Below are 23,320 nucleotides of genomic sequence, written 5' to 3'. Positions count from 1 at the left end.
GCGGGTGCTCGGAGGCGGTGCTGGCCCAGCAAAGAGGATTTACTGCTCAACGCAAGGGGCTTTAGAGGCAGTAACTTTCCCTCCTCTTGACTTAAATGGATTTGAAACTTCAAAAAGGATCGAGGGGGCAGGCTGCCAAGCGGCCGCCCCCAAGGGCTGACCCTGCGGGGGCTGGGGGGGGCCGAGGGGGGGCTGTGAGCCCAGCCAGGGCCAACGGCCGTGGCAGATAAGGGTGGGGGGGCCCAGAAGGGCCCGAGATAAGGCGGCCGCCGTTAGGGGTGCGGGAGCTCTGGGGCGCTTCCTCCCACCCTGCCCCGCGGTGCAACCGCCAGCGGGCAGCGGGGTGCCGGGGTGGGGGGACGTGGGGGGAAGTGGGGCAGCCGGGGCGGCCAGGGCATGAGGCACGAGGTGTGGCAAGGGCCAGTTCAAGGGCAATCCCCCTGGCAGCCTGCCCAGGCAGCCACCACAGGCCAAGCTCTGTCCCGGCTGCTCCTTCCCGGGGCTTTGGCAGGGCTGCCCCACAGCTCCTCGGGGGCACCCAGCACCCCACAGGTGGGTGATGCACCCCAGCACTGCCAGCACATGGGGTCTGGGTTGGGTGTCCCCATTGGGCCACGATGGCAGAGGCCATCTGCTGCTGCCCACGGTAAGGCCAGGCCTTACACCCGGAGCTGGCAGCAGTGCCAGGGCTCTGGGACGGAGGTGTGACCCATGGCACCGTGCCTTGGTGTGGGGGAGAGCACCACCACCACCTCCCACACGGCTGGCACAGGCACAAACCCCCCAGGAACAGCCCCTCCAGGCCTCAACCTCCCACAGGCCAGACGCCAGGGTCAGAGAGAGGGCTGGGGGCCAGAGGAACAAACAGAGGAGCAGCGATTAAAACTAACACCCCCTCCTCAAGCTGCCCCCCACCCTGTTCCCCTGTCCCAGCCACCAGCATGCTAGGAAGGAATAAACTGTCCTGCGTCCTTCGGCACCCCCCCTGCGCCCCCCGGCAGCCTGGCCCCCCGCCAAAGCCACCATCTCCTCGCTGCAGCTCCCTGCCCGGCAGCCAACACGCTCACCCTCACCCTCACCCTCGTCCATGTGCACGCACAGCAGCGCAGGCCCAGCGGGACGTGCAGGGACACGCACCCCGTGTGCCCCCGGCGAGCACTCGGCACGCAGCGCTTGACACCCTGCGGTTGTGCAACACTCCCGCACGCTCACACGTGTGCTCACAGCCAGCTCCCCCCGCACACCGACCCCCCCAGCCCCGTGGGACCCACTGGCCTTAGCTGGCCAGCCGTGCCAGGCCGCTGGCCCCGTCACAGCCGCCAGCTCCCCGGCAGGTTACACACACAGGCTGCCAAGCGCACACGCAGCCGGGCGCACGCTCCCCTCGCTCACACCCACAAACCACACGGGCTCACCCCGGTGCTCGCCGGCGCACGCGCACCCTTGCAGGAAGAGGCGCTGGCTTCCCGCTGCCTTTTCCCTCCATTAACTCCCTCCCTGGATCTGGATCCCGCTGGTGGCCCAGCAGGCACCCACGCGGCGCCCACCACACAGCTCCGCGCCCTCGGCCACGGGAGGAGGATGGGGATGAGGACGAAGAGAGCGGGGCACTCGCCCTGCTGCTCCAAGGGCTGGCAGTGGGCACTTGCCCAGGGCTTGGGGACAGATGCCACCGATGGGGCACTCGATTGACAGATGCCACCCATTGGGGACTGGCACCCGTGTCACCATGCAAAGCGGGCGCTAGCAGGGCACTGTGAGCCGGCAGCCCCAGGGCGAAGGGCATGGCAGGTGGCACAGGCAGGGCTGGAAGAGCCAGGATGGAGCAGGGCAATGAAGGTGGAGGCAGGAGAGACGCTGGGGCCGTGGCATCACCCCAGCACAGGGTGCGGTGCCCGGGCTCCCCGCTTTAGGTTCAATCAGCAACATGGTCCCTCCCCAGCTCTGGCTGCCCTGGGTGTCCAGAAATATGGATATACGGCAGCAGCGGGTGGGTAAACTGAGGCACGGCCCCATGCAGCACCCTGTGTGCCCGCATCGAGAGAGGGACAGGCAGCAAGGCAAGGAGAAGGGTCAAAGTTAGGGCCACCAAGTGCCATGCCAGCTATGGGAAATGACCCCAAGGGTCTTTCTGGAATGTGGGTCACAGGGACTGAGCACCTCAGCTGGCACCAGACCCTGAGGCCACAGCACCCAGAGGGTCTCATCTCCCTACAACACTCCCCAGCTGGATCCCCAGCTCCAAGGCAACCTCCATTGTCCAACCCAGGGAGTCCCCCAAGGCCAGGGTGACCTCTGTCCACAACACCACAGGGCACCTGAAGCTCAGGGTAACCTCTGTCCCCCCCATGATTGGGTGCTTCTCCATCAGGGCGACCTCCACTCCCCACACAATAGGGTCCTCCAAGCCAAGACGACCTCCATCTTCCAGGCCACAGGGTCCCCCTGCCTCAGGGTGACCTCCATCCCCCAAACAACAGTGTCCCCTGAAGCTCAGGGTGACCACCACCCTCTGTGTCATGGGGTCCCCCAACTCTGGGGCGATGTCAGTCCGCACACAGTGGATCCCCAAATCCAAGGTGACCTCCATCCCCCACATCACAGGGACCCCCAGCCCCAGGGCAACCATGGGGTCTCTCAGCCCCAGGGTGACCTTGCTCTCCCACAGCATGGGTTCCTCCAGACCCAGGGTGACCTCTGTTCCCCTCACAACAGGGTTCCCCAGTCCAGGGTGACCTCCATCCCCCACACCATGGGTTCCTCCAAACACAAGGCGACCACTGCCCCTTATACCACGGGGTCCCCCTAGTCCAGGGTGACCTCCATTCACCAAACAACAGTGCCCCCAAATCCCAGGGCAACCTCCACCCCCTATATCATGAGCTCCCCCAACCCCAGGGTGACCTCCATCCCCCACTCCACAGTCTCTCTCAGCCCCAGGGTGACCTCTGTCCCCCACACCGCAGGGTCCCCCGACCCCAGGGTGACCTCCATCCCCCACGCCGGACCCCCCAGCAAATGGGCTGGGGGGGGTCTGCGAGCGGCGGGATCACACCAACCCCATCCCACCCCTCCAGCACCACCCCCACCCGGGGGGGACCTCGCTGCCCCCTCCCCACGGCGCTGCTGGGGGGTTCCCGTGGGGGGGTCACTCACCCGCGGGCCGCGCCGTCCAGCGGGGGCTGCGCTCCTCCATGGGCAGCGCTGGAGGGAGCGGAGCGGAGCGGAGCCGTGCCGACCCGAGCCGTGCCGAGCCTTCCCCCGCCGCTTCCTGCTTCCCTCGGCGCCCGCCCGCCGCCCCGGGAGCCGCACGGCTGGAGCGTGACTCACCGGGGGCCGGGCCGGGCAGGGCAGGGCGGCGGGGGCGGGGGCGACGGGCACCGGCAGCGAGGCACGGGGGGCTCCGAAAACGGGGATGCTGGGCAGGGAGCGGGACCCCTCCCAGCCGGGGTCACCCCCCCAATTCACCTGGGATGGGGGTTCCCCCAATGCGGGGGGTCCCGCGGGGTCTCCCTCCCTCCGCAGCAATGCCAAGAATTAGGGTGAGGGGAGTGTCACTCCTGATGACCCCACAGGCGACCTCTCCCCAAATGTAGAGATGAGGGGATGCCTGTGCCAGGCACTGATGGGGGCCAGAGGTTGTGGTGGGATCCAGGCCTTTGACCCCCACCCCAAAACTGCTCCAAGACACCCTGGGAGGCTCAGGGGTGCCAGCCTGGCCCAGCACAGTGAGCACCCAGGGTGGTCCTGAGCCCAGACCCTGCAGAGATAAGGGGTATTCCCCTCGGGGCACCCCAGTGCCCCAGGCACCCCCTGCACCAGGTGTGGGAATGAGAACGGCACTGTCCTCCCAGGTGGGGATGGTGGTGGTCAGCCCTGTGCCATGCCACCATCACCTGGGCTTGGGGACACCAGTGACATGAGTGGGGTGGGGCTCAGCCCACTCACACAAGAGGAAGTTGCCCATCATTCACCGGCCACGCCGGTTGGCTCCACGCACCGGACAGGCTCGGCTGCCTCGGACAGGCCAGACCCCCACCTCCCCCGGGCCAGATGGAGGCTTCAGTGAGGAATCTCATCCTGGCACTGCCAGCTGTGAGCTGGCATGTCTGCAGGAGGAGATGAAGGCCATGACAGGGACACTCAGCTGTCCCCAAACAAACTGCCACACCACCACACACACAGCCCCAAACCCTTTCCCATCTCACCCTCACCTCTGCATCCCCTCCATCCTCCTCCTCGTCCTGTATCTTGGGCAACAGGCCCTAGTGCCCACCACGCCGGTGCTGCCGCGGTGCCGCTGCTGCCCGCCACCCCCCCCAGCCCTCCTCATGCTTCCCCCCCACCCTCCTCGTGCTTCCCCCCCCCCTCCAACTCCCTTTTCCCGTTCTATTTTAAATTTTTATTGCATTCTTTTTAAAGAATACAGAGGAACAAATGCCCTTATCAGCAATTCTCACAAGGTATAAAGAGCCGCTTTTATCTCCTGCCTTTACTAATCTAGAGCGAGCCAATGCCTGTTAATTTTTTAATTTTCCTGGTGAATGCATTTGTGGTTCCGTCAGCATCCATCCGGACAAGCACACAGGATCCCCTCGGCATCCCAGCCCAGCCACCCTGGCATGGGATTGTCACCGTGCTGGCAGAGCAGTGGCTCATGGTTTGGCAACCACAAAGGGGTTTTGTGCACCGGGAAGTCCTGTGTGTGACACGAGGCTCACCAGGACAGCCTGGGATGTGTCACCACCCCCAAGATATGGAGGTGCTCCCGGGGATGTCAGCCTGGCTCTGCCTGGCCATAGGGACTGCTGACAGTGTGGGTCTCCATGCCAAGCTGTCCAGCTGTCATTGTCACTCTCTCTGGCCGAGGCCCCTGCAGGGGCAAAGGGGGGGTCACCCCTTTGTCCCCCCCAGGAAGGGACACAGCGCAGGCTGCCTGCACAGCAGGGCTGGGAGCGCAGCAGCCGGACGCGGTGCGCAGATGAGATGTGGCAGGCGTGTAACAAGCCATTAGTCACTGTCACCTTTGCCCGGCAGCCACTGGCAGGGTAATAAATCCCGGGCTGACTCCAGCAGGCCCGTTCCAGGCCATGGCTCCCAGCTTGCCTCCACGCCACTGCCGGCTGGGCTGTGAGCAGCTTGTAAATGCATCCCGGCCCCCCCGGGGGACACAGCGCCTTGCAGGGTCCCCAAACCACGGCCAGATCCCCGTGGGGCTGATTGATGGGTGACATGGACTACTGCAATCCTGGGGAGTGGCCTTCTTAGGGAATGTGAGGGGTTACAAATCACCACCAAGCAGCCCCCTGGCCCCTCAGGCTGCCCCCTGGCTCTCCCTGCCTGCCCCGGCTTCCTGCCCGCTGCACCTTGCGGTTCCCGGCTCTTCCCAGCCCAACGCCAGGAACCGGCATCGGCGGCTGTTACGGGATCAAAGGAGCCTGGCGTGGCCCAGCACAACACGGCCCGGCGCGCCCGCCGGGAAGGGCTGGCAAACAGGCCGGTCCAGGGAGGCGGCAGGCGGGAAGCACGCATGATACCTCTCCTAAAAATGCTGCTGCTCCTGACGGACGGGGCGGCCGAGTCCCTGGAGCCGCGGTCCATCCCAGCCCCGGGGGTCTCCCGGTTCCCCAGCACAGCCAGCCCAACACCGTGGCTCTCCCCGGCGCCCACAGCCTGACTCACGGCCCCGGGGATGGCGGGCAGGCACCGTGGAGCTATCGGGGTCATCTTCCCAGCGGGGCTGCGGGTGTTGGATCCCAACCCCAAGCCGCTGGGCGTGAGCCTTCACCGGGAGCCCCAAGCAGCACATTGGGCTGATGGTCACCCCACAGTGGGACGGGGCATCCTTTGGGAATGGCAGCCTTGTACCCTCTGGTATCCCCCACCATCACCTACTTGTGGCTCCAGCGTCCGCACCCTCCACATCCAAAGGCGTCCGCTGGCCGATGTCCGGGGCAGTGCTGCCCGTTCCCGGGCTCTCCCCAGCGCTGGCCACCCGGTGTCGGGGCTCACCGGCCACAGGCTTGGTGACGGCTGTCTCCAGGGACGAAGAGGACGCCTGGAAGAGAAGCAGGACAGACACTCAGCGCCGTTGCCTCTCCCTGTCAGAGCAGCGCCGGCGCGGGTGGGGGGCACAGGGGGGTTCGGGGCGCACAGACACAAGATGCTTTTGTTTTCCTGCCGGCCGGTGCACGTGGCCAGCGCGGGAGCCGCACGCCAGCCCCGCCGCGGGGCTACAGCTGGATCCGGCCGATGGCTCCCAGCACAGCCAGACAAGAAAGGCTGCAGGGGGGTGAGGACATGAATCAAAGCGGCGTCCCCTCGCCCGCCGGCGGCAGCTGGCCGGTTAGGCAGCTCCCGATTACTCAACCGGGCAGTGTTTACTCGAGATCAACAACCCCCCCATCGCCTTCCCTGCCAGGCGGGCGAGGGAAACGTGCTGCTGGGATGGGGATGGCATTCCCGCTGCACCTTGCTTGGGGACAGTCCCCCTCCTCGACCCCCGGGCGCTGCTGTGGCCCTGGGTTTGTTGTAGCTGTCACCCTCCTGCCTGGGCACACAGCCTGGGCTGTCACCGCTCCTGTTTAGCTTTAATAAAGCAACAGCCAGTGACACCACGCTCATCCCAGAACTGTTGTGCCACTCTGGGAAAGACACACGGACAACCCAGGTTCGCAGGATGCTGCGCCCACCCTGGGCATGGTGGGATGCAGGTGACCTCTCCCTGCCACAGGTGACATCCATCGGGGACACCGTGCACCTGATTTGGGGACATTAGGGCCACAGTAAGGATTTTATGTTGATCCTGTTATTTCTCGGGATTACTCCTATAAATATGGAGATGGATGGTCGGTGGATGCCTTGCTGGGAAGCCCTTAGACTCAACGAGCTACGCACACGAGTGGACGTATAAATTTACCATTTTCTTCCTGGAAAGGTTTAATTTATGGAATTCTTATGGCAGCGCCTCACAACCGCGAGCGCTTGGCACATCCTGTGAGTCCTCGGGTGCCACCACGTCCCAGCTCCAACTGGCGGGGTGCCACCGGCTGCCCCGGTGATGGCGGGATGCTCTTCTCCTTCCCAATGATTAACAGAAGACGACTTTCACAGCAGGCAGGGGATAAGCCCAGGGATCAGTCCCCAGCCCTGACAGCTTGGTGTGGGATCCCTGGAGGTGGCAGGGATGTCTCAGGGGGGAGGCCATGCCGCTGCTCCTCCTCCCAGGACAATGCCACCGGCAGCAGCAGGCAGCAATCCCCTACCTGTGGGCATGAGAAAAGGCTGGGGTGCACTTTGATACCCGGAGCAACTAATCATTAATTAGCATTAATCACTCCCCATCACGTGTCGCAGCAGCATTGGGCAAGACGCAGCTGGGAAGCACCAGGCCGGGGTCTTGGTGGAGAAGGTGGATTTTGACAGCTGGGCCAAGGCTGGCACCCTCCTGCTCCCCAGGGAGCCCCCCCAGACTCTGACCCACACCCCAACCCACCCAGCAGCCCCGCAGCACCAGCAGCTCCCATCCCTTCTATTTTCCTGCCAAGCAATGCTGAGATGCAAAGGCACCAGAGATGGGTCCCACCTGCCCAAGGGCAGCCAGGATCCGACCTCCCCTCACCACCCGTGTCCCCTGGGACCCCCAGGCTCCGCAGGGAGCACCGGCCGCCTCCTTGCTTTAACTTCACCCAGCGCTATCTGTCAGCAAATCATCCCCGGTTACACAGATAAGGAATAATTGATGCAAAGGAGCCATCTGTTTGCGAACACGGAATATCTGCTCAATTAGAAGGGATCTGTCCACCCAGATAAAGCATGGCGGCAGCCCCTCAGAGGGGGGGCCTCCTCCCCAGCCACGTCCTCAAAGACTCACCCCCAATTAGAGGCGAGCGGGTTGATTTGGGTGCTAATTTGCTAAGCAGCACCCTGAGGTGCTTGGGAAGAAGCTGAGAGGGAAGGGTGCTCTGTCACCAAGCGCTGAAATTTGAGGGGAGGGCTGGCCGATCCCCCACATCTCACTGGGATGAAGCTTGGCTCCTCCTGGCTCTGGGAGATGCTCATCCCACATCTTTCCAGGGCTGGAGAGAGGGGACCAGGATCTGTGCCTGCTGAATGGCGCTGAGCTGAGGCCGGCCCGCTCGTGACACGCATCAAAGGACCCTGCAGATGGACAAGCCTGAAACAGTTCCCAGGACATCCACAACGGGGATCAGGGACACAGGGCACAGCCTCAAGCACATCCAGGTCAAGGGTAGGTGTGCAGGGGGTGACAGCAATGTGGCATCGCTATGTGATGTTATTAACGCAGGAAAAATGGAGCTGACACGCAGGCCAGCTCCACAAGTGACAAAACCACAGGGAAAAGGCTCCAACCAGAGCTGGCAGGGATGGCCCCATGGCATGACACTCCTCAAACCCCTCCTGGGTGGCATCTGCTCCTCTCTACCCAAGCAGGTTCTTGGTACGAAGGACATGGAGAGCTCAAGTAGGGTCAAAATACAGCTGGTGGCCTCTAGGGACAGACACAGAGAGGCACTGCCAGACCCCACATCAGCCATGTCACCTGGTGCCCCCCCTGCCCTTGGTGTGGTGCCCAGGGCAGGCAGTATGGCAGTCTGGGACACAATGGCACCAAGGGCAGGGGATAGTGTCCCCATGCCCAGTGTCTCCACGCCTGTCCCTCCCTGCCAAGGGCACATTCCTTCTGCTCCCATCACTGGGCTAAATACCTGCTGCAGCTCCCAGCTCTGCCCCCAGCTTTGGGATGCCAGTGGTGGGGTGGGAAAGCAAAGGGCAGGAGGCCACGCCAGCGTACTTCCTGTGCCTTCGGGACACCCAAAAACGTGGCTTCCCCATTCCACCTCCCCTGCGCCTCGCCTGCTGCTGGGACGGGCTGCGGCGTGCGCGGCGCCGATGCCGCCCACGGAAACGCCGCCCACGGGAATGCCGCGGGCACGGCAAAGCCCCCACCGCATCACCCCAACCTCCACCCTCCCGGGTGGCAGCACCCCGGAAAACCCCCGCGCTGCCAGCAGCCAGGGCACCGGGGGTGGATGCAATCTTTGGCTCTTGGCTGGCATCACCCCAGCAAGGCGGCGGGCATGGAGCCCGGCGAGCACCGGCACAGCTGCACCAGCGATGGGGTTTGGCACAACCTCGGTGCCACCTCCTGTGAGCAAGCAAGGGATGAGGTGAGGAGAATGCCCAGCACAGAGGGGCCACATCCTGCACTTCCCAGGGATGCAGAGAGCGCCAGCACCCGGCTGGAAGGCCTGGGGGACACAAACCCTTGCTGTGCCCCAGCTCCCCCAGGCCCAGGAGGCGGTGCTCAGGATAAAAGGTGTTTCTGGAGTGTTGAGGGCTGCCGGAGCAGACTGCCCCCAGTTCCCTTTGTCGCTGAGGCCCTCAAGCCCCCCGGCTCCTGCTGGGGCTTTATCACAGCACAGCCCCTGCCGTGTGTTCCCCCAGACGGTTCCAGCTGCTCTTCCCTCCAGGAAGCCTCTGCCCTCCTCATCCTTGTCCCAGCAGCCTGAAAACACAGGGTTTTCCCACAAGAGCAGGCTGGGGTCCCCCTGGGGAGCTGGGGTCCCTGCTGGTGGCACGGCTTGGCCCTGATGGGTGCCCACGGGAGGGGTGGTGGCTGGGTCCACGCATCTCCACCATATTTAAAGTTTCTCAGCCGTGTTTGCTGGCGGAAAGTTGGAACCTACAATTACAGCTGTGCTAACCCCTCATTAAAGAGGGGAAGGGGAAAAAAAAAAAAAGGGGAAAGAAACAAAAGGCTCCAGAGTGAGACACGGTGCCGTTAACCCTTCCCAAGATGGGGATGTGGCCCCCCAGGAAATTCAAACAGCTGGAGGGATGGGTCACTGTGGTGGCAGGTGACACCGTGTGCCGAGGGTCTGCCCATGAGCATCACTGCCCACCTGGATCCCCAATCCATGTCCTGGTGCAGCGGCGGTGCCGGCTGTGCCGCGGCGCCCGCGTGGGCACGGCTGCGGCTGTGCCGGAGCCGTTTGTCACAGCGGGGCTGCGGTTCCCGCTCGCTCTCCAGCAGCGACACCGTGACGCCTGCTCCAGGAGCCCACACAATATGTTCGCACTCATCTCGCAGCTGCCCCCAGACAGCCCGAGGTGCCGCGCTCCTCGCCGGCGCGGGGGCCGGTGTGTGCCGGCAGAGCCGCGACGTGCCGGTTGGGAACCAGCACGGATGGAAGGGGCTGGAGACTGTGGTCAGGCTGGATGCCACAAGGGCAGATGAGACTGGAAACACCACTGGCACGGGCAAGGGATGCACCAGTGGCTGCCCATGCCCGAGCACACTCACACACACCAGGCTATGCCACGAGCCCTGGGAACAGCAGGCAGGGGGACAGGCCTGGCCGTGACCCCCGTGTGTCACCGCAGCCCACCCTGCACCACTTGGAGCAGAAGCACATCGGGTGAAGCACAACCCCCCAGGACCCCATCCTTAGCGAGGGTCCGACCCTGCGGCCACCCCAGCACGACCACAGCCCCCCTCATGCCCCCATCCCCGGGGAGCAGCGGGTCCCCGCGTCACTCTCCAGCCCTCCCCCGGCGACACCACCTCAGCGCCGCGGCCGCAGCGGCTCTGACAGCAGCTAACGAGCTGCAGGCAGCAATTTGGGTTATATATAGCCCCAAAGTGACTGCATCTAATTGCTCCAGCACGCACCGGCCCTGCCGCGGGGTCCGGGTGCTGGGCGCAGGGGGACAGGGTGAGCGGCACGTGCTCAGCCCCCCTCCCCCGGCTGTCACCCCGTGTGACCCCCGGGCACCCTGAGGCTGGCAGGGCACAAGCATCACCCCATCCACGCCGTCCCCGAGGAGCTGGGCTGTTCCCGGCGGCTTTGTGCCGCGCCATAAGCGGCTTTGGCTAAAGCCGCCGTCCCAGCCTGTCCCAGCCAGGGACCCTAAAGAGCTTTTGTCCCCTCTCATTAAGGGGTTTCGGCCAGGGGGCCACGGGCGCTCAGCACCCAGCAGTCCCTCTCCGCAGCCTGCGGGCTCCGGCCAGCTGCTCCAGCAGCCCCGGGGAGGGAGGGATGGCTGGAGGGAGAGAGGGAGGGAGGTGCTCCCTTTGTGGCAGCCCCCATCCCCTCGCAGCAGCTGCCAGGCGAGGCGGCGGGCGCGCAGATGCGGCCGGGGGAGGTGCTCTGTGTGTGTGTGTGTGTGTGTGTGTAGGGGGGTCCCCCGCAGCGGCTCCCCACGCCGGCGGGGCAAGCGGCGGCCCCCGCGTGCAGCCGCCGGCGGGGAGGGGGAGCCGGAGCCGAAATTGTTTGCCAGCTTCCTCGAGACGGCACAATGGAGGGCGCGCAGGCGGATCCGGGGTCAGGGGTGAGAGCAGCAATAAGTGGTTTATGCCTTTTGTGAAGAGGCTGAACTGACAGCTCGCTGGATTAACAAAGACGTCCTCTGTTCCCGGGCAGGTCATGTGGAAAGCGCTGCGCCGACCCCTGTCACTTCTTTTTTTTGCAAGAACAGACATTTGTTCGCCAGCGAACAGGGAGGTGATGGAGGGGGAGGCGGGGGGCACGCAGCCGCCTGCTCCCGGCTTTTCCTCGAGCTCCTCTGGGGCTCTGGGCATGGGGATCGGCGGCTGCTCGCTGCTCCGGCAGCTCAGGCCAGGCCGTGTCTCCTCCCGTGCCTCAGTTTCTCCAGGCTGTGGGATGAGCCGTGGCTGGTGGGGATGTCAGCACCTGCAGCCCATGCCCGGGCAGTGCAGTGTTCCACAATGCTCCACACGTCCACACAAATTCCCCTCCATGCTCATCATCCCTCCATCACCCCAGGGCCAGGCTGGCTGGGCAGGATGGGACCCGCATCCTGCTCGGTCCCTGTCCCACTGTGGGGACACACATCTCTAGCTCACGTTCGCCCGTCCCTGCCAGGCTGGGGAATGTTGCCTTCACCCTCCTTTCAAGGCAGGGAAACTGAGGCAGGGGAGGATGTGAGCATCCCACCCATGCATGGACAGCAGGGCTGGCAGCAGCACTGCCACTCCTGGTGCCGGGCCTGCAGGGAACAATCAGCCTTTTCAAATCCGCAAGGATTTCCTCAAGGTTGTGCAGCACAGAGCCTTCGCTGTCATCCTTAGGCTCCAGAGTTAACAGCTGCAGTGCTGCCGTTCCACACTGAGACAAACTGCCCTGGCTGGGGCGGTCACTCCCTGGCCTCAGATGTCCCTGCAGCTCCCACCTCCCACTGCCACCACGCCCCAGCCCCGGCTCCAGGTCCCCCTGAGACCACGGGGCCCAGAGCCAGGATGGGAGGCATGCAGCTTGGTGTCTGTCACCCAAATCCTGCTGACATCCCACAAGGACATGCAGCTGCTCAGCCCCAGCCCCTGCTCCCCATCCCCATCTCAGGGACACCACCACCCAGCACAGCTCACCCACCTCCAGCTCCGGAGCTGCCGGCCACTCTGTGACCAGTGGCCCCTCCCCGCCACCCTAAATACCTGCCATGGGGAAAGGCAGCTGTCCCAAGGGGCTTTTCACTCTGGAAAACCCCACCCACCCCACAGCAGCTCATGTTTTCGGGACATTCCCACACGGGCCAATCCCGGCGTGCTCAGGGGTAAACTGAGGCAGGGAGGCACAGCCAGGTGGCTGCAAGGCTCTGCTGGGTGAGGGGACACATCTGGGGGTCCCCATCCTGCTTGGTGGGGACACATCACGGCAATCCCAGTGAGGGCCACACGCCGGCTGGGCCATCAGCTCGCGGCGCGGTGGCATTAAAGCCTCGATCCGTGTCCCCCGATCCGCCGTGTCCCCCTTCTCCATCCCGCGGGCAGCTTAGCGCCCGTTCCCAGCTCCCGCCTGCCATCTAAAGACGGACTTACCGCCAGGTCCGGCGCTGCCTTAAGCCGCAGATTAAACGTGAACCATCTGCAAGGGGAAACTTTAATGCAGGATAATACCTGCCACACACACCCCGCCGTGTCACCGCGCGCCCCGGCCAGGTGGGCGCAGAGCCCCGCGCTGGCATCGAGTCCCTCCACGGGGATGTTGAGGCTGTGCACATGATGTTCCCATCCTCCTGGATGTCCCCATCGTCCTTGCTGTCCCCTCCTGGCACAGCCCCGTGAGGATCCACGGCTGAGAGCTGCATGCCCAGCCAGCCCCTGCCTCACCAGCCCGTGTCCCCCCCTAAGGCAGACACCCCAGGCAGGGGACACCCAGGCGTGGGGGGGTGAGGGGGGTCTAGCCAATGCCCCACCTGGTTAATTAGTTTAAGTGATTAAAGTCTCTTCATCAGGGCAGCAGATTAGACCCTGCAGCTGGGAGCTGTTTTCCCTCACAATCTCCTCCCTCAGGGGACAACACAGGGGGTCCTGCACTGTCCCCATTTTGAAGAGCGAATCCCACCTCCCCAGCCCTAAAAAAGGTGGCCCAGGTGTCCTCTGTCCCCTCAGCCCGGCAAAGCCCCCAGGAATGCCCAGACCGGCAGAATCACCCGGGGTGCAGCGGGGACATGGGGTCACCCAGGCTGTCCCTAATGCTAGTGGGGACACAGCTGGGCTGAGCATGACAGGAATGACCTCTGCAGGAAGGAGGGATTCCTGGCAGGCAGCGCACCCCAAAGGTGGGTGGGGGAGGATGAGACACCTCCTGCCAACTCAGCACCCCAATGAATTACACGGGATCACCGGTCCCTGCTCAGGTCAGCAGGGAAAGGAGCCAGAGAGGTTTTCCACCACCCAGCCCACTCCTGATGGAGAATTTACAGCCAGGATCCACTACAGGCTCAGTAATTAGTGTTGGGATGCTGAATCAGCACCTGGCCATGGGCACCGAAGGGATGGAGCTGGAGGGGCTCTAGGACCGATGGTGTCCCCCCAGAAGGGACACAGGGGCCACTGGGGTGACCCAGCAGTGCTTGACAGAGGAGGGGGCGATCCCCATGGCTGGGAAGCCTGGGGGAAAGCTGGCTAGCCCAGCATCCCATCCCAGTCTGCTGCTCCAGGACCAGCTCCAGCCCAGGATCCCTCAGGTGTCACTTTGGGAATGCCCCAGGAGGGACAGAACCCCCTGATCCCAGCTCACCTAAAGATGAAAATCCCTCTGGTCCTCCCTTCACAACCTGGATGCTGCATCCCAGGATGCTCAAGCCCTGGGATGCCCGAGCATCCGCCCAGCTGTGCCCGGGCAGCCCTCTGGCCTTCACGGCTGCCATCAATTTCCCGGGGTCGGGAATGGCAGGGCCAGCTCCCCGGCAGATCCAGCCTCTGCTCCGTGGCTGATTACAGCCATTTCCCTGCCCGTGCCCCCTCCCCGCTGTCTGCCTCCTGCCTCCGTCTGCTGCCTGGTTTTACGAGGGCCATTTCCAAGAGGTCGCTGGAAATAGATTTTTATCACCTCGTGATAAATATCGTTTATGGTGACATTACTGCTCCGAGCAGCCGCGCAGGGGAGGGAGGAGAGGCAGGCGGACGCCCGCGCCCAACCCCAGCTCCACGGGGCACCGGCTGGGCCCCTCCTCGTCCCTGTCCCCATTCCCGGAGGTTCGGGCAGCGCCATCCGACACCATCCATCCATCCATGCATCCAGGCGGCAGGAACAGAGGGAGCTGCATCATTAGCCCCGCGCGCCATTAAGCACTTAAAAAGCCATAGGAATAAGCCACGCCATTAGCTGGCAAGCGAGCTGGGAGGGGAGGGATGCACGGAACCCAGCGTGGACCAGGGAATGTCAGCACCCCGAGGGCTCCTGCGTCCCCGGGAAGCGGGGGCAGGACCGCCCCCTCCCGCACACAGCTCCAAGGTGGAAAACCAGGGGCTTTCAGAGCTGACACATCGCTTCTACAAGGGGTGACGCCACTGGGCGCCTCTCCCAGAGGGACTTTTCGGCAGAGTAGGGAGAACCAGCTCCCTGCTCATCCCCTCCTCTGCTTTAGGGATGGAGCTGGCACAGAAACCTGGGAGAAAAACCACCGCTGAGCTGAGAACTGCAAGCTCACAGCAGTGGTGGCCCCGGCCGTTGCAACGCTGCACGGAGGTGACCCGGCGGCCCAGGGGAGCAGGGTCCTGCCCTGGCCGAGCCCACAGGCAGGACAGCTGCCCAGCCGTACCCACAAGCAGCTGCCTCTGGAAAAGGGCACGGCAGCGGGCAGGGGGCCAAGGCCAAGCCGCTCTCCGTGCCAGCCCCGCCACACACAGCGCCGGGCACCGGCCACCCCCGGGGGAAACAATCACCCCATTCACCAGTGCCAAGGTGAGGTGGTGTCACCTGTGGGGACAGGGGCACAGTCCCCAGGGAGCCAGAGCTGGGGTGCAGAGCAGCAGCAAAACTGCACACCCAGCAAAGAGCAACCCTCGCCTGCAGGCAGAGCGCGGCACTGCCGGCCCGTGCCAAGAATCTTGTTTGCTCTCCCCAGCCCTGGCACTGGGTCCCTAGGGCAAGCTGCCTCCTGCCCCGCTGCCTCAGTTTCCCCAGCTGGCAGGGATGGCAGGGCATGGGCAGAGGGTGGGCTGCCATGGGGGGACCCCAGCCTCGTGTTGTGGCTGCTTGTGACACAGTGTGAACCCACCGTGACACAGAGCTGTGGTGACTTATTGGGAAGTGACCCCATGGCATGGGGCCAGGATGGGGGGAGCAGAGGGACTTTGTATGCGGACAGGCACAGCCAGATGGCAGCAGTGGCCACCTGGCATGGTGGCACAACCCCTCCTCAGGTCCCCACACCTGGTGGGCAGAAAACAACCCCAAAAAGAGCCAGCCCGGTCACCCTGATGACACACGGGGCTGCATGGGGACAGCCAGCCTCACATGCAAGGACGAGGAGTGCTGGTGGTGTCCACCCTGTCTCCCTCTCTGCTGCCAGGACACGTGTGTGGGTCACCCACGCCAGGAGCTGGCACTGTCCCCTGTTGCCACTACCCACCTTTAGGACATGGGTTCCCCAAGCCGCTGCATCCCCTTGGGAACAAGGAGTCCCTCGTCCAACAGAGCCCCTGGAATGCCCGGCAGCAGGATGCCTGCAGAGCCAGCTGCCTCCTGTGCCCATGAAAGAAGATTTGTTCACCTGGTGAGTGGCTCGGTGACCCCAGGTCCAGCTCCTGCCACCACCCTGTGGCTCCTGGCACGCAGCAGCCAGCACGCCCTGGCAGGGCCACCTCGCCGGCGGTCGCGGTGACCTTACACCGCTGCCAGAGCGCTCCAAGCCCAGCGCTTGGCCCGGCACACGGCTCCTCCGGCCAAGGCGGGCTGGCGGCTTGGCACCCACCCTCCCACGGCGCGGGCAGGGAGCGGGCAGCAGCAGCTGCAGGAGGTGCCGACAGACGGACAGACAGCACGAGCACAGCCCCTGCGCGCCGCCCCGAGCCCTGGGGTGCGGGTCCTGCCCACACCAGGACCGGCAGAGCCCAGCTGGGCAACCTCCCAGGCCACCAGCATCCCTCACCGGGGGGATAAATCCCACCTCAGCACCCCAGCAGAGCACCCAGAGGTGCCCCCCATCACCCACAGATGGAGCCTTGCGCTGCCAGTGGCCACATGCCCCAAACCCTTCACCCACTGCCCCACAGGAGCCAGACCTGAACCCCTCGAGGGTGGGTGCACATTCTGCAGCCCCCGGGTTGGGGTGCCCCCCAAGCACCCCATTGGAGCTGTGTATGGGCCTGCTGGGGTGCAGAAAAACTGTTTAACTACTTTTTAAAAAAAAACTACAGAAAAAACTGCAAGTGCAGGAGGCACCTGGCAGCACCACACAAAGTTTGTAGCAAGTTCCACAGACTCCCCCCCCCTCAAGTACCCACCGCAGGCCAGGGGGCCACAGGGGTCCCCCCACTGTGTCCCCACTGTGTCCTCACACCCACCCACAGCAGGAGCCCCACACACACACAGAGAAATTGGGGGGGGGACACACGCAACAAGTCGGGGTGGGGCTACAGGGTTTATCTCCAGAACAAGGCTGGTGGGGTGCCCCCCTCAAGGCTGAACAGGGGGCGGGATGGGGGTTAAAGGGTGAGGGGTACAGGCAGGGATTGGGGGTATGGGGTGGGTACAGGCAGGGGTAGGGGTACAGGCAGGAAGGTAGAGGCAGTGGGTAGGGGGGTACAGAGGGGTGAAGGATACAGGAGGGGGTGGGGGCACTTAGGATGGGGAGAGGGGGGCACAGGCATGAGGGGGGTACAGGTGGGGATGAGAGAGGTGCAAACCGGAGGTAGGGGGTACAGATGTGGGCAGTACAGGGATGGGATGGGATGGGATGGGATGGGATGGGATGGGATGGGATGGGATGGGATGGGATGGGATGGGATGGGATGGGATGGGATGGGATGGGATGGGATGGGATGGGGGGTACAGCCGGGGGGGGTACAGGTAAGGCAGGGGGACAGTCCGAGGGGATGGCACAGGCAGCTGCCTGCCCTGCACGTACCTGCGCGGGCGCTGCGGGGCGCGGTGCGGGGCGCGGTGCGGGGCGCGGTGCGGGGCGCGGTGCGGGGCGCGGTGCGGGCGGCGCGGTGACCCCGGCGGCGGCAGCGGGAGGAGGCAGCGCCGCGCACACGCACACGCGCGATCACATCCCGAGCCGCCGGCGAGAGGCGGGGGGGACACACACACACAGACACACACACACACACGCACGCACTGCTAGGGGGGTGGGGGCTGTGCTGAGCTGGGGGGGGGGGGGTCAGGGAAATTAATAACCGAGAAAAAGGCACTTACCCCCTCCGCGGGGCTCGCCACCGTGCCGCGGGGGTGGCTGGAGGGTGGCGCTGGGAGGGGAGGGGGGATCAAAGGATGGGGGTGAGGGGGGGGGGGGGGGTCTCGCCAGCCCCCGCTGCCTGCCACAACAAAGAGCCAGACACAACAAAAGCAGCATATGGCCAGAGCCGCGCGGGGCTGTAAATTAAACATAAAGGGAAGATTAGATAATTAATGAGCGCTCCCGGGCCAGCCCCGGGGGAAGGGGAGGGGGGCGCTGCCTGCTGCGGGGAGCCCCGAGCCCCCCGCCCAGCCCCGGCGGGGAGGGGGCCGGGGGGCACCTGTTGGGAGGGAGGATGGGCAGCGGCCGGGCCAGCCTCGCCAGCTGCTCCGGGGCGCAGCCTAAGAGGATTAGCGGGGGCATCCCGCCCCCGGCAAAAGGGCTTGAAGCTGCAGCGCTGGGGGTGGGGGTCCCTTGAACCCCCCCCCGTGCGGTGTCGCCTCTGCCCCAGCCTCGGGCAGCTTCCCGGGGGGTTGGGCTCGCATCCCGCATCCCTGCATCCCTCCCCCGGCAGCATCCCGGGCGGGTGGGCTCGCATCCTGCATTCCTCTGCCTCCAAGAGCAGGACCCACCCCCACGCGGGGGTTCCGGCACAGCTCAGCGCGTTCTCCCTGCCCGTGTTCCCACTGCCACGCGGGGAAAGCGGCCCCTGCGCTGCCAGGAGCACAGAGCCCTCTGGAATGCCCCAAATCCACCGTGCTAGGCAGAAAAGGGGAAACTGAGGCAGAAGAGGGGAAACCAGGAAGAAGGGGGGGCACTGAGGTAGGAGAGGGACACTGAGGTAGGAGAGGGGAAACTGAGGCAGGAGGGGGTGAGTCCATGCTGGTGGCTCAGATCTGCGTGGGGGCACCTTGGCGCTGTCCCCAGCCAGCCCTGGGACATCACTGCCCTGGGACATCAGCACCGGCATGTCCTGGCGGGCTGGCTGCCCCCGGCAGGCGGGAGGAGGGGGTACCCCGGGAAAGGGGGTGCCAGAAAGAGCGTCAGGCTCGGCCCCGGCCAGGGGAAGGAGTTAATCCCATTATTGGCAGGCTCACAGATGGCGGCTGCACTATTCCCCTGCTTAGCAGATTGAACAGATCAGGCAGGAGGGAGGGAAGGAGGTCGGGGGATCTCCCCCCCCCAAACACCCACAGAACAGGGGTGTGAGGGGCTGTGAACACCCCCCTCAACCCCATAAGAGCCTGAGAGCACCCAGAGGTGCTGCCCCGCTCCCCACTGCACCCTTTGCCAACATAAATCCATCTACTCTGCCCTGGACAAGGGGTGGCAGACACAGCAGGGGACTCGGGGACACCCCTGCTGTCCCCACGCCAAACCTGCCACCCCCCAGGTTCTCCAGGAGGTCAAGGGCCAGGTCCTGTTTCCCTGGCTCGGGGAGATTTGAGCAGCTGCTCCCAGGGCATCAGCAGCCAGGGCTGGAGCCCAGGATTAGGGAGTGTGGGAAAGGGCTGGCAGGAAGCCAGGGACAGAGAGGCTGGAACGTCCTGAGCAGGGAGGACAACCGAAAAGGGATGGAGGGAGGGAGGGATGAGGGAAGGAGGGAGGGAGGGAAGAGCAGGAGCCAACAGCTCCTCACCCCCTGTGACACCAGCGTGGAACCACAAGACTCCACCCGAGCGCCTCCATTCCTGCCACGAGCTTGCCAGGGCTCAGCGACCTCCACCCCACAGCCATTCCCCACCGCAGGAGACCCCGGATAACCCCGGGTGCCAGGTCCGGGTGGCTCCCAGCCCAGTCCCAGTGGGCAGGATGAGGCCACCTCCAAAGCAAAGGTGCCCACTTGCCTTTTGGGAAACGGTTGGGAAACACTGCGCCTTTGATTCTGCGGGGTGAACAGCGGTGCCCAGCCTGGCATCCCATAAAATAACCCCCCTGGCCACCCGCATCAGGCCCCCCCAGCCCTCTCATCCCCCCTGGAGGGCACCCCAAGCATGGGGAGGGCACACGGTGAGACATCCCCTTGCAGAAGGCTCTGAGTCACCGCGCCGGGGGTTGCCAAGGCAATGGGAGAGTGGGAATCCGGGTGGAAAAGGTTGGGGATGCAATCCCACAGGGCTGGGGGCCCCTCCAGCACACCAATGTGCACTGGGAGACAGGTTGGGGGACCATGGCACCCCTCAACTTCCACCCCAGCAGGGAATTGGGATATACCCACTCCCTGGCCCTACTGCTCAGCGGTGGTGTCCTCATGCCAGTCCCTGCCCTCTCCTTTGGGGTCTCTGAAGGTTTGGGGGTGCAGGAATGTGAGCACTGGAGTGAGAACAGCCCCAGCATCCCAGCACAGCTCAGCTCAGTGGGACGGAGGGAATCCTGGCCAGAGACTGACCCCCAGCAGGAGGGGACAGCCCCAGAGCCCTGGGGACACCAGGAGGTGCCAAGGGAAGCGGGAAAGCCCTGGTGGCAACCCTGGCCACGCTACAGCACAGGATGGAGCCCAGGGCAAGGCCCCATAGGGTGAGGGCTGGCAGGAGGGTGGGCAGGCTGCTCCTCAGCCCTTCATGCCTCAGTTTCCCCAGCCGTGCCTCAGTTTCCCCTGGCATTCCGGCCTTACGGCTGCAGGCAGGATCAGCCCGGGCAGTCCCTGCCCAGCCCCATGGCTCACCCGGCCTGCTGGCAGCACGGTGACAGCGCTGCTTCCAAACCTGCCCTGCCAGCAGCTCCGGCACAGCTCCCAGGGACCCACCCCAGCCCCTGGCACAGGGGAGACGGCGCTTGGTGGCCGCATGGCGAGTGTCCCTCTCTACTGCCGCTCCTTGCTCCAGGCACCAGCCAGCTCGGGAACATGTTTGTGCCTCAAGAGCCTGGTCAAAGCCCTGGTAAACCCATTCTGGGGCATCTCCAGCTCCTGCCTCCCCCCAGCCCAGCACAGAGCTCCTCATCCTCAAACCTCAGCATCCTCCCTCTGGGAGCTCAGCCCAACCCCGCTGCTCCCACAAACCGGCTGGGTGCCGAGCTGTGGGGATGCCCAGCAGGTTTTTGGGGGGGATCCCCCCCCGCATTCCCATCCGGCTATTCCCATCCATTTGAGATCTGAGGATCCATCAGCTGGGAGCAGACAGGTTGAGGCTGGGAGCTGCCTCCCGTGGCAGCCCAGACAGGCTCCCAGGGGACTAATACCGGCATGTAAATATTAGATACTTCTGTCTCCTCTGAGGCCAATTACACAAATCATGGCAGCTCCCGCAGGACTCTCCGCTCCTACTTACTGTATCATCATTAACAGCTTATTAGAGAACAGCTGCTCCGAGAGGGGGAAACAAAAAAGGAGAAGCCAGCAGGAGAGGCAGGAAGGAGACAGGCACGGAGGAGGATGGGGAAGCGTGACCTCCACCCTGCCCCAGCACTCAGGGACGCCCAGGGACATCGTCCCCACGATGGCACCAGCGTGCTCAGCCCTCTCTGCAAACCCAGCAGTGGGACCAGTCCAAAAATCATGGTGGGATCTGCTGTGGGGTTCCCTGGAGGTGCTGGGACAGGGGCGGAGGGATGGGCCTTGCCGGTGTTGGTCTGGGAGGTGGCAGGGACAGCAGTGAGGTGGCTGCAGGGAAAGCAGGAGTTGGAGAGAAGTCACCAAAGCAGCCTGGCACCCCTCACCCGGGGGCATTTTGGGGCTGGGAGGTCCCTTCATGCCCAGAGGGAGGATATTCCTCAGCCTTTGGGTGCGGGATGGGAGGATGGAAGGTTTAGGATCGGCTCCCCAGTACAACCCAGCGTCCCTGAGGGGGGACACACATTCCCTGCACCAACTCCAGCATCATTAAAGGGTGCAGCTAATTGGGAGCCAGACACTCCTTGCCCTCCTCCCGGTCCGCCACGGGTGACAGCAGCCAGGCTGGGATGGCTGGGGGGTTTTTTGGGGCGCCACATCCCAAGCCCTCCGAGTGCAATTAGGCACCACCAGTCCCAGTCCTGACACCCATTCACGTCCCCTGCGGCCACCGAGGGCAGCGGGGGTGCCCAGCGGGGTGGCCACGAGCAGGTGGCCGGGGCAGGTGGTCCTGCTGGGAGCCGTGTCCCCGGGAGGATGTCACGACATGCTTGTGGTGCGCTCTAGCGTCAGGCAGCATTAATGCATTGCTGGCAGCAGGCACGAGCTGCACGGCTGGACACGGACACGGCCGTGGGGACGGACACGTGGACACAGATCCACGTGGGGATGGACACCTGGACACTCACACACGGGGAAGGACACTGGCACAGCCACCAGACCCCCTTGGGCAGGGGACACAGCCACCAGCTGCACCTCACCCCAGCTCGGGTGGCTTTGCTGGGCCGGTGTCCCATACTGGGGGGACTGGGGGGCAGCTCTCCCATGCTGGGGGGACAAACCACCCCAGGCAGGGGCAGATGCTCTGCGGAGGGGAGGGGGAGCGGGGCTCCCCAGGGCTTTCGGGGCCGGGGAGGCAGCAGCTTCCCGTCTGATTGCTAATTATCCTCGTTATTCCGTGTCAGACACTTTATGAAGCACCGGAGTGATTTGCTCTTTCCCTGTAATTAGGCACGTTGCAATTACCATCTAATTCAAGTTCAAGCTCCGCGTCCTCGCGACCTTCCCGGCCTCGACACGATGTCCCTGCTTGTCTCTCCGGGGCCCCCCTGATGTCACCCCTGCCCCGTGTCTGGTTCTCCAGAGAGGAGAGGGGCACCGAGGGGCTGGGGGAGGACAAGGCACAAAGCCACCCTCCCCCCCAAAATCCCCCCAGGTAAACCTGACACCAAAAGCCCCAAGCCAGCTTTGGGGCCCCCCTCCAAGAGGGTGACAGTCCCCAATACAATGCTCCTGAGCATCCCTGAGCCCTTAGGGTTCTGGGGTGAGGGCCGAGCCCCAGCACACAGCCAGGCCCTGCCCACACACAGCTCCCAGCCAGCTGCCACCTCGTCCCCTGCAGTGACATTTTAGATTCCAGGGGACGTATTTAACACATCCATGTCACACCCTTGGTTCCCATTCCCACGGGGACAACCGCACAGAAACAGCAATTAAAAAAAAACCTACGAGGCTCTTTTTGGGGGAAAAAATGGAATACAAAGAGCAGCAGCCTGGGTGACTGATTGGCAGCTCTTGTGTTTTCCTAGCGTGGCACTGGGATTCCCTCTCCCCACCTGGCTCATGGCATTTGCTCCAGGAAGAGCCACATCTCCTCCTGGAGCATCCCAAAAACGCCGCCGGTGCCGCAGCCCTGGGCGCTGTGCCGTGCCAGGCTCCGGTGGCACCGGAGTCCCCACAGAAGGATGCCCCCCTCCTCCTCCTCCTCCTCCTCTTCCTCCTCCTCCCAGCAGCTAATTAATCCTTCTGCTCGGGCAGAGCTCATTAGCGCTGGAGCAGCGCGGGGCTGCTCCGGCCGCCCGGCACAGCCGCCCTTCCCAGCGGAGAGCAAGGTCAGTGCCAGGGGCCAGCGGGCACCGGCGCTGCCAGCACCGCGCTCGCCCTGGGCTCTGCTGCCCAGCCCCCTTGGTGGCCTTTCCTGCAGGCTGGGGGGGTGTTTTTCCAAGCTTACAGCATAGGAGAGGAAAAAAAAAGGGGGGAAAGGAAAAAAAAGAGGGGTGAGGAGGTGGAGAAAAGGCCCTCCCCGAGCGTGAGCGGGAG

At 64.3% G+C, this 23,320-nt stretch overlaps 1 protein-coding gene across 1 annotated transcript in view; it reads right to left on the bottom strand.

Moving 5' to 3' along the window:
* Window positions 1-3,221, bottom strand: part of GSE1 (Gse1 coiled-coil protein) — a 62,139-nt gene extending 58,918 nt beyond the window's left edge. The window contains exon 1 of the mRNA XM_069027208.1: window positions 3,157-3,221. Coding sequence (XP_068883309.1) covers window positions 3,157-3,196 — 40 coding nt within the window. The 5' untranslated portion in view covers window positions 3,197-3,221. The remainder of the gene's footprint in view (window positions 1-3,156) is intronic.
* Window positions 3,222-23,320: the final 20,099 nt, after the last annotated feature.

This window comes from Aphelocoma coerulescens, chromosome 11 (assembly GCF_041296385.1).
Source record: "Aphelocoma coerulescens isolate FSJ_1873_10779 chromosome 11, UR_Acoe_1.0, whole genome shotgun sequence".
Classification (NCBI taxonomy): domain Eukaryota; kingdom Metazoa; phylum Chordata; class Aves; order Passeriformes; family Corvidae; genus Aphelocoma; species Aphelocoma coerulescens.
This window is presented reverse-complemented; position numbering and strand designations above follow the sequence as displayed.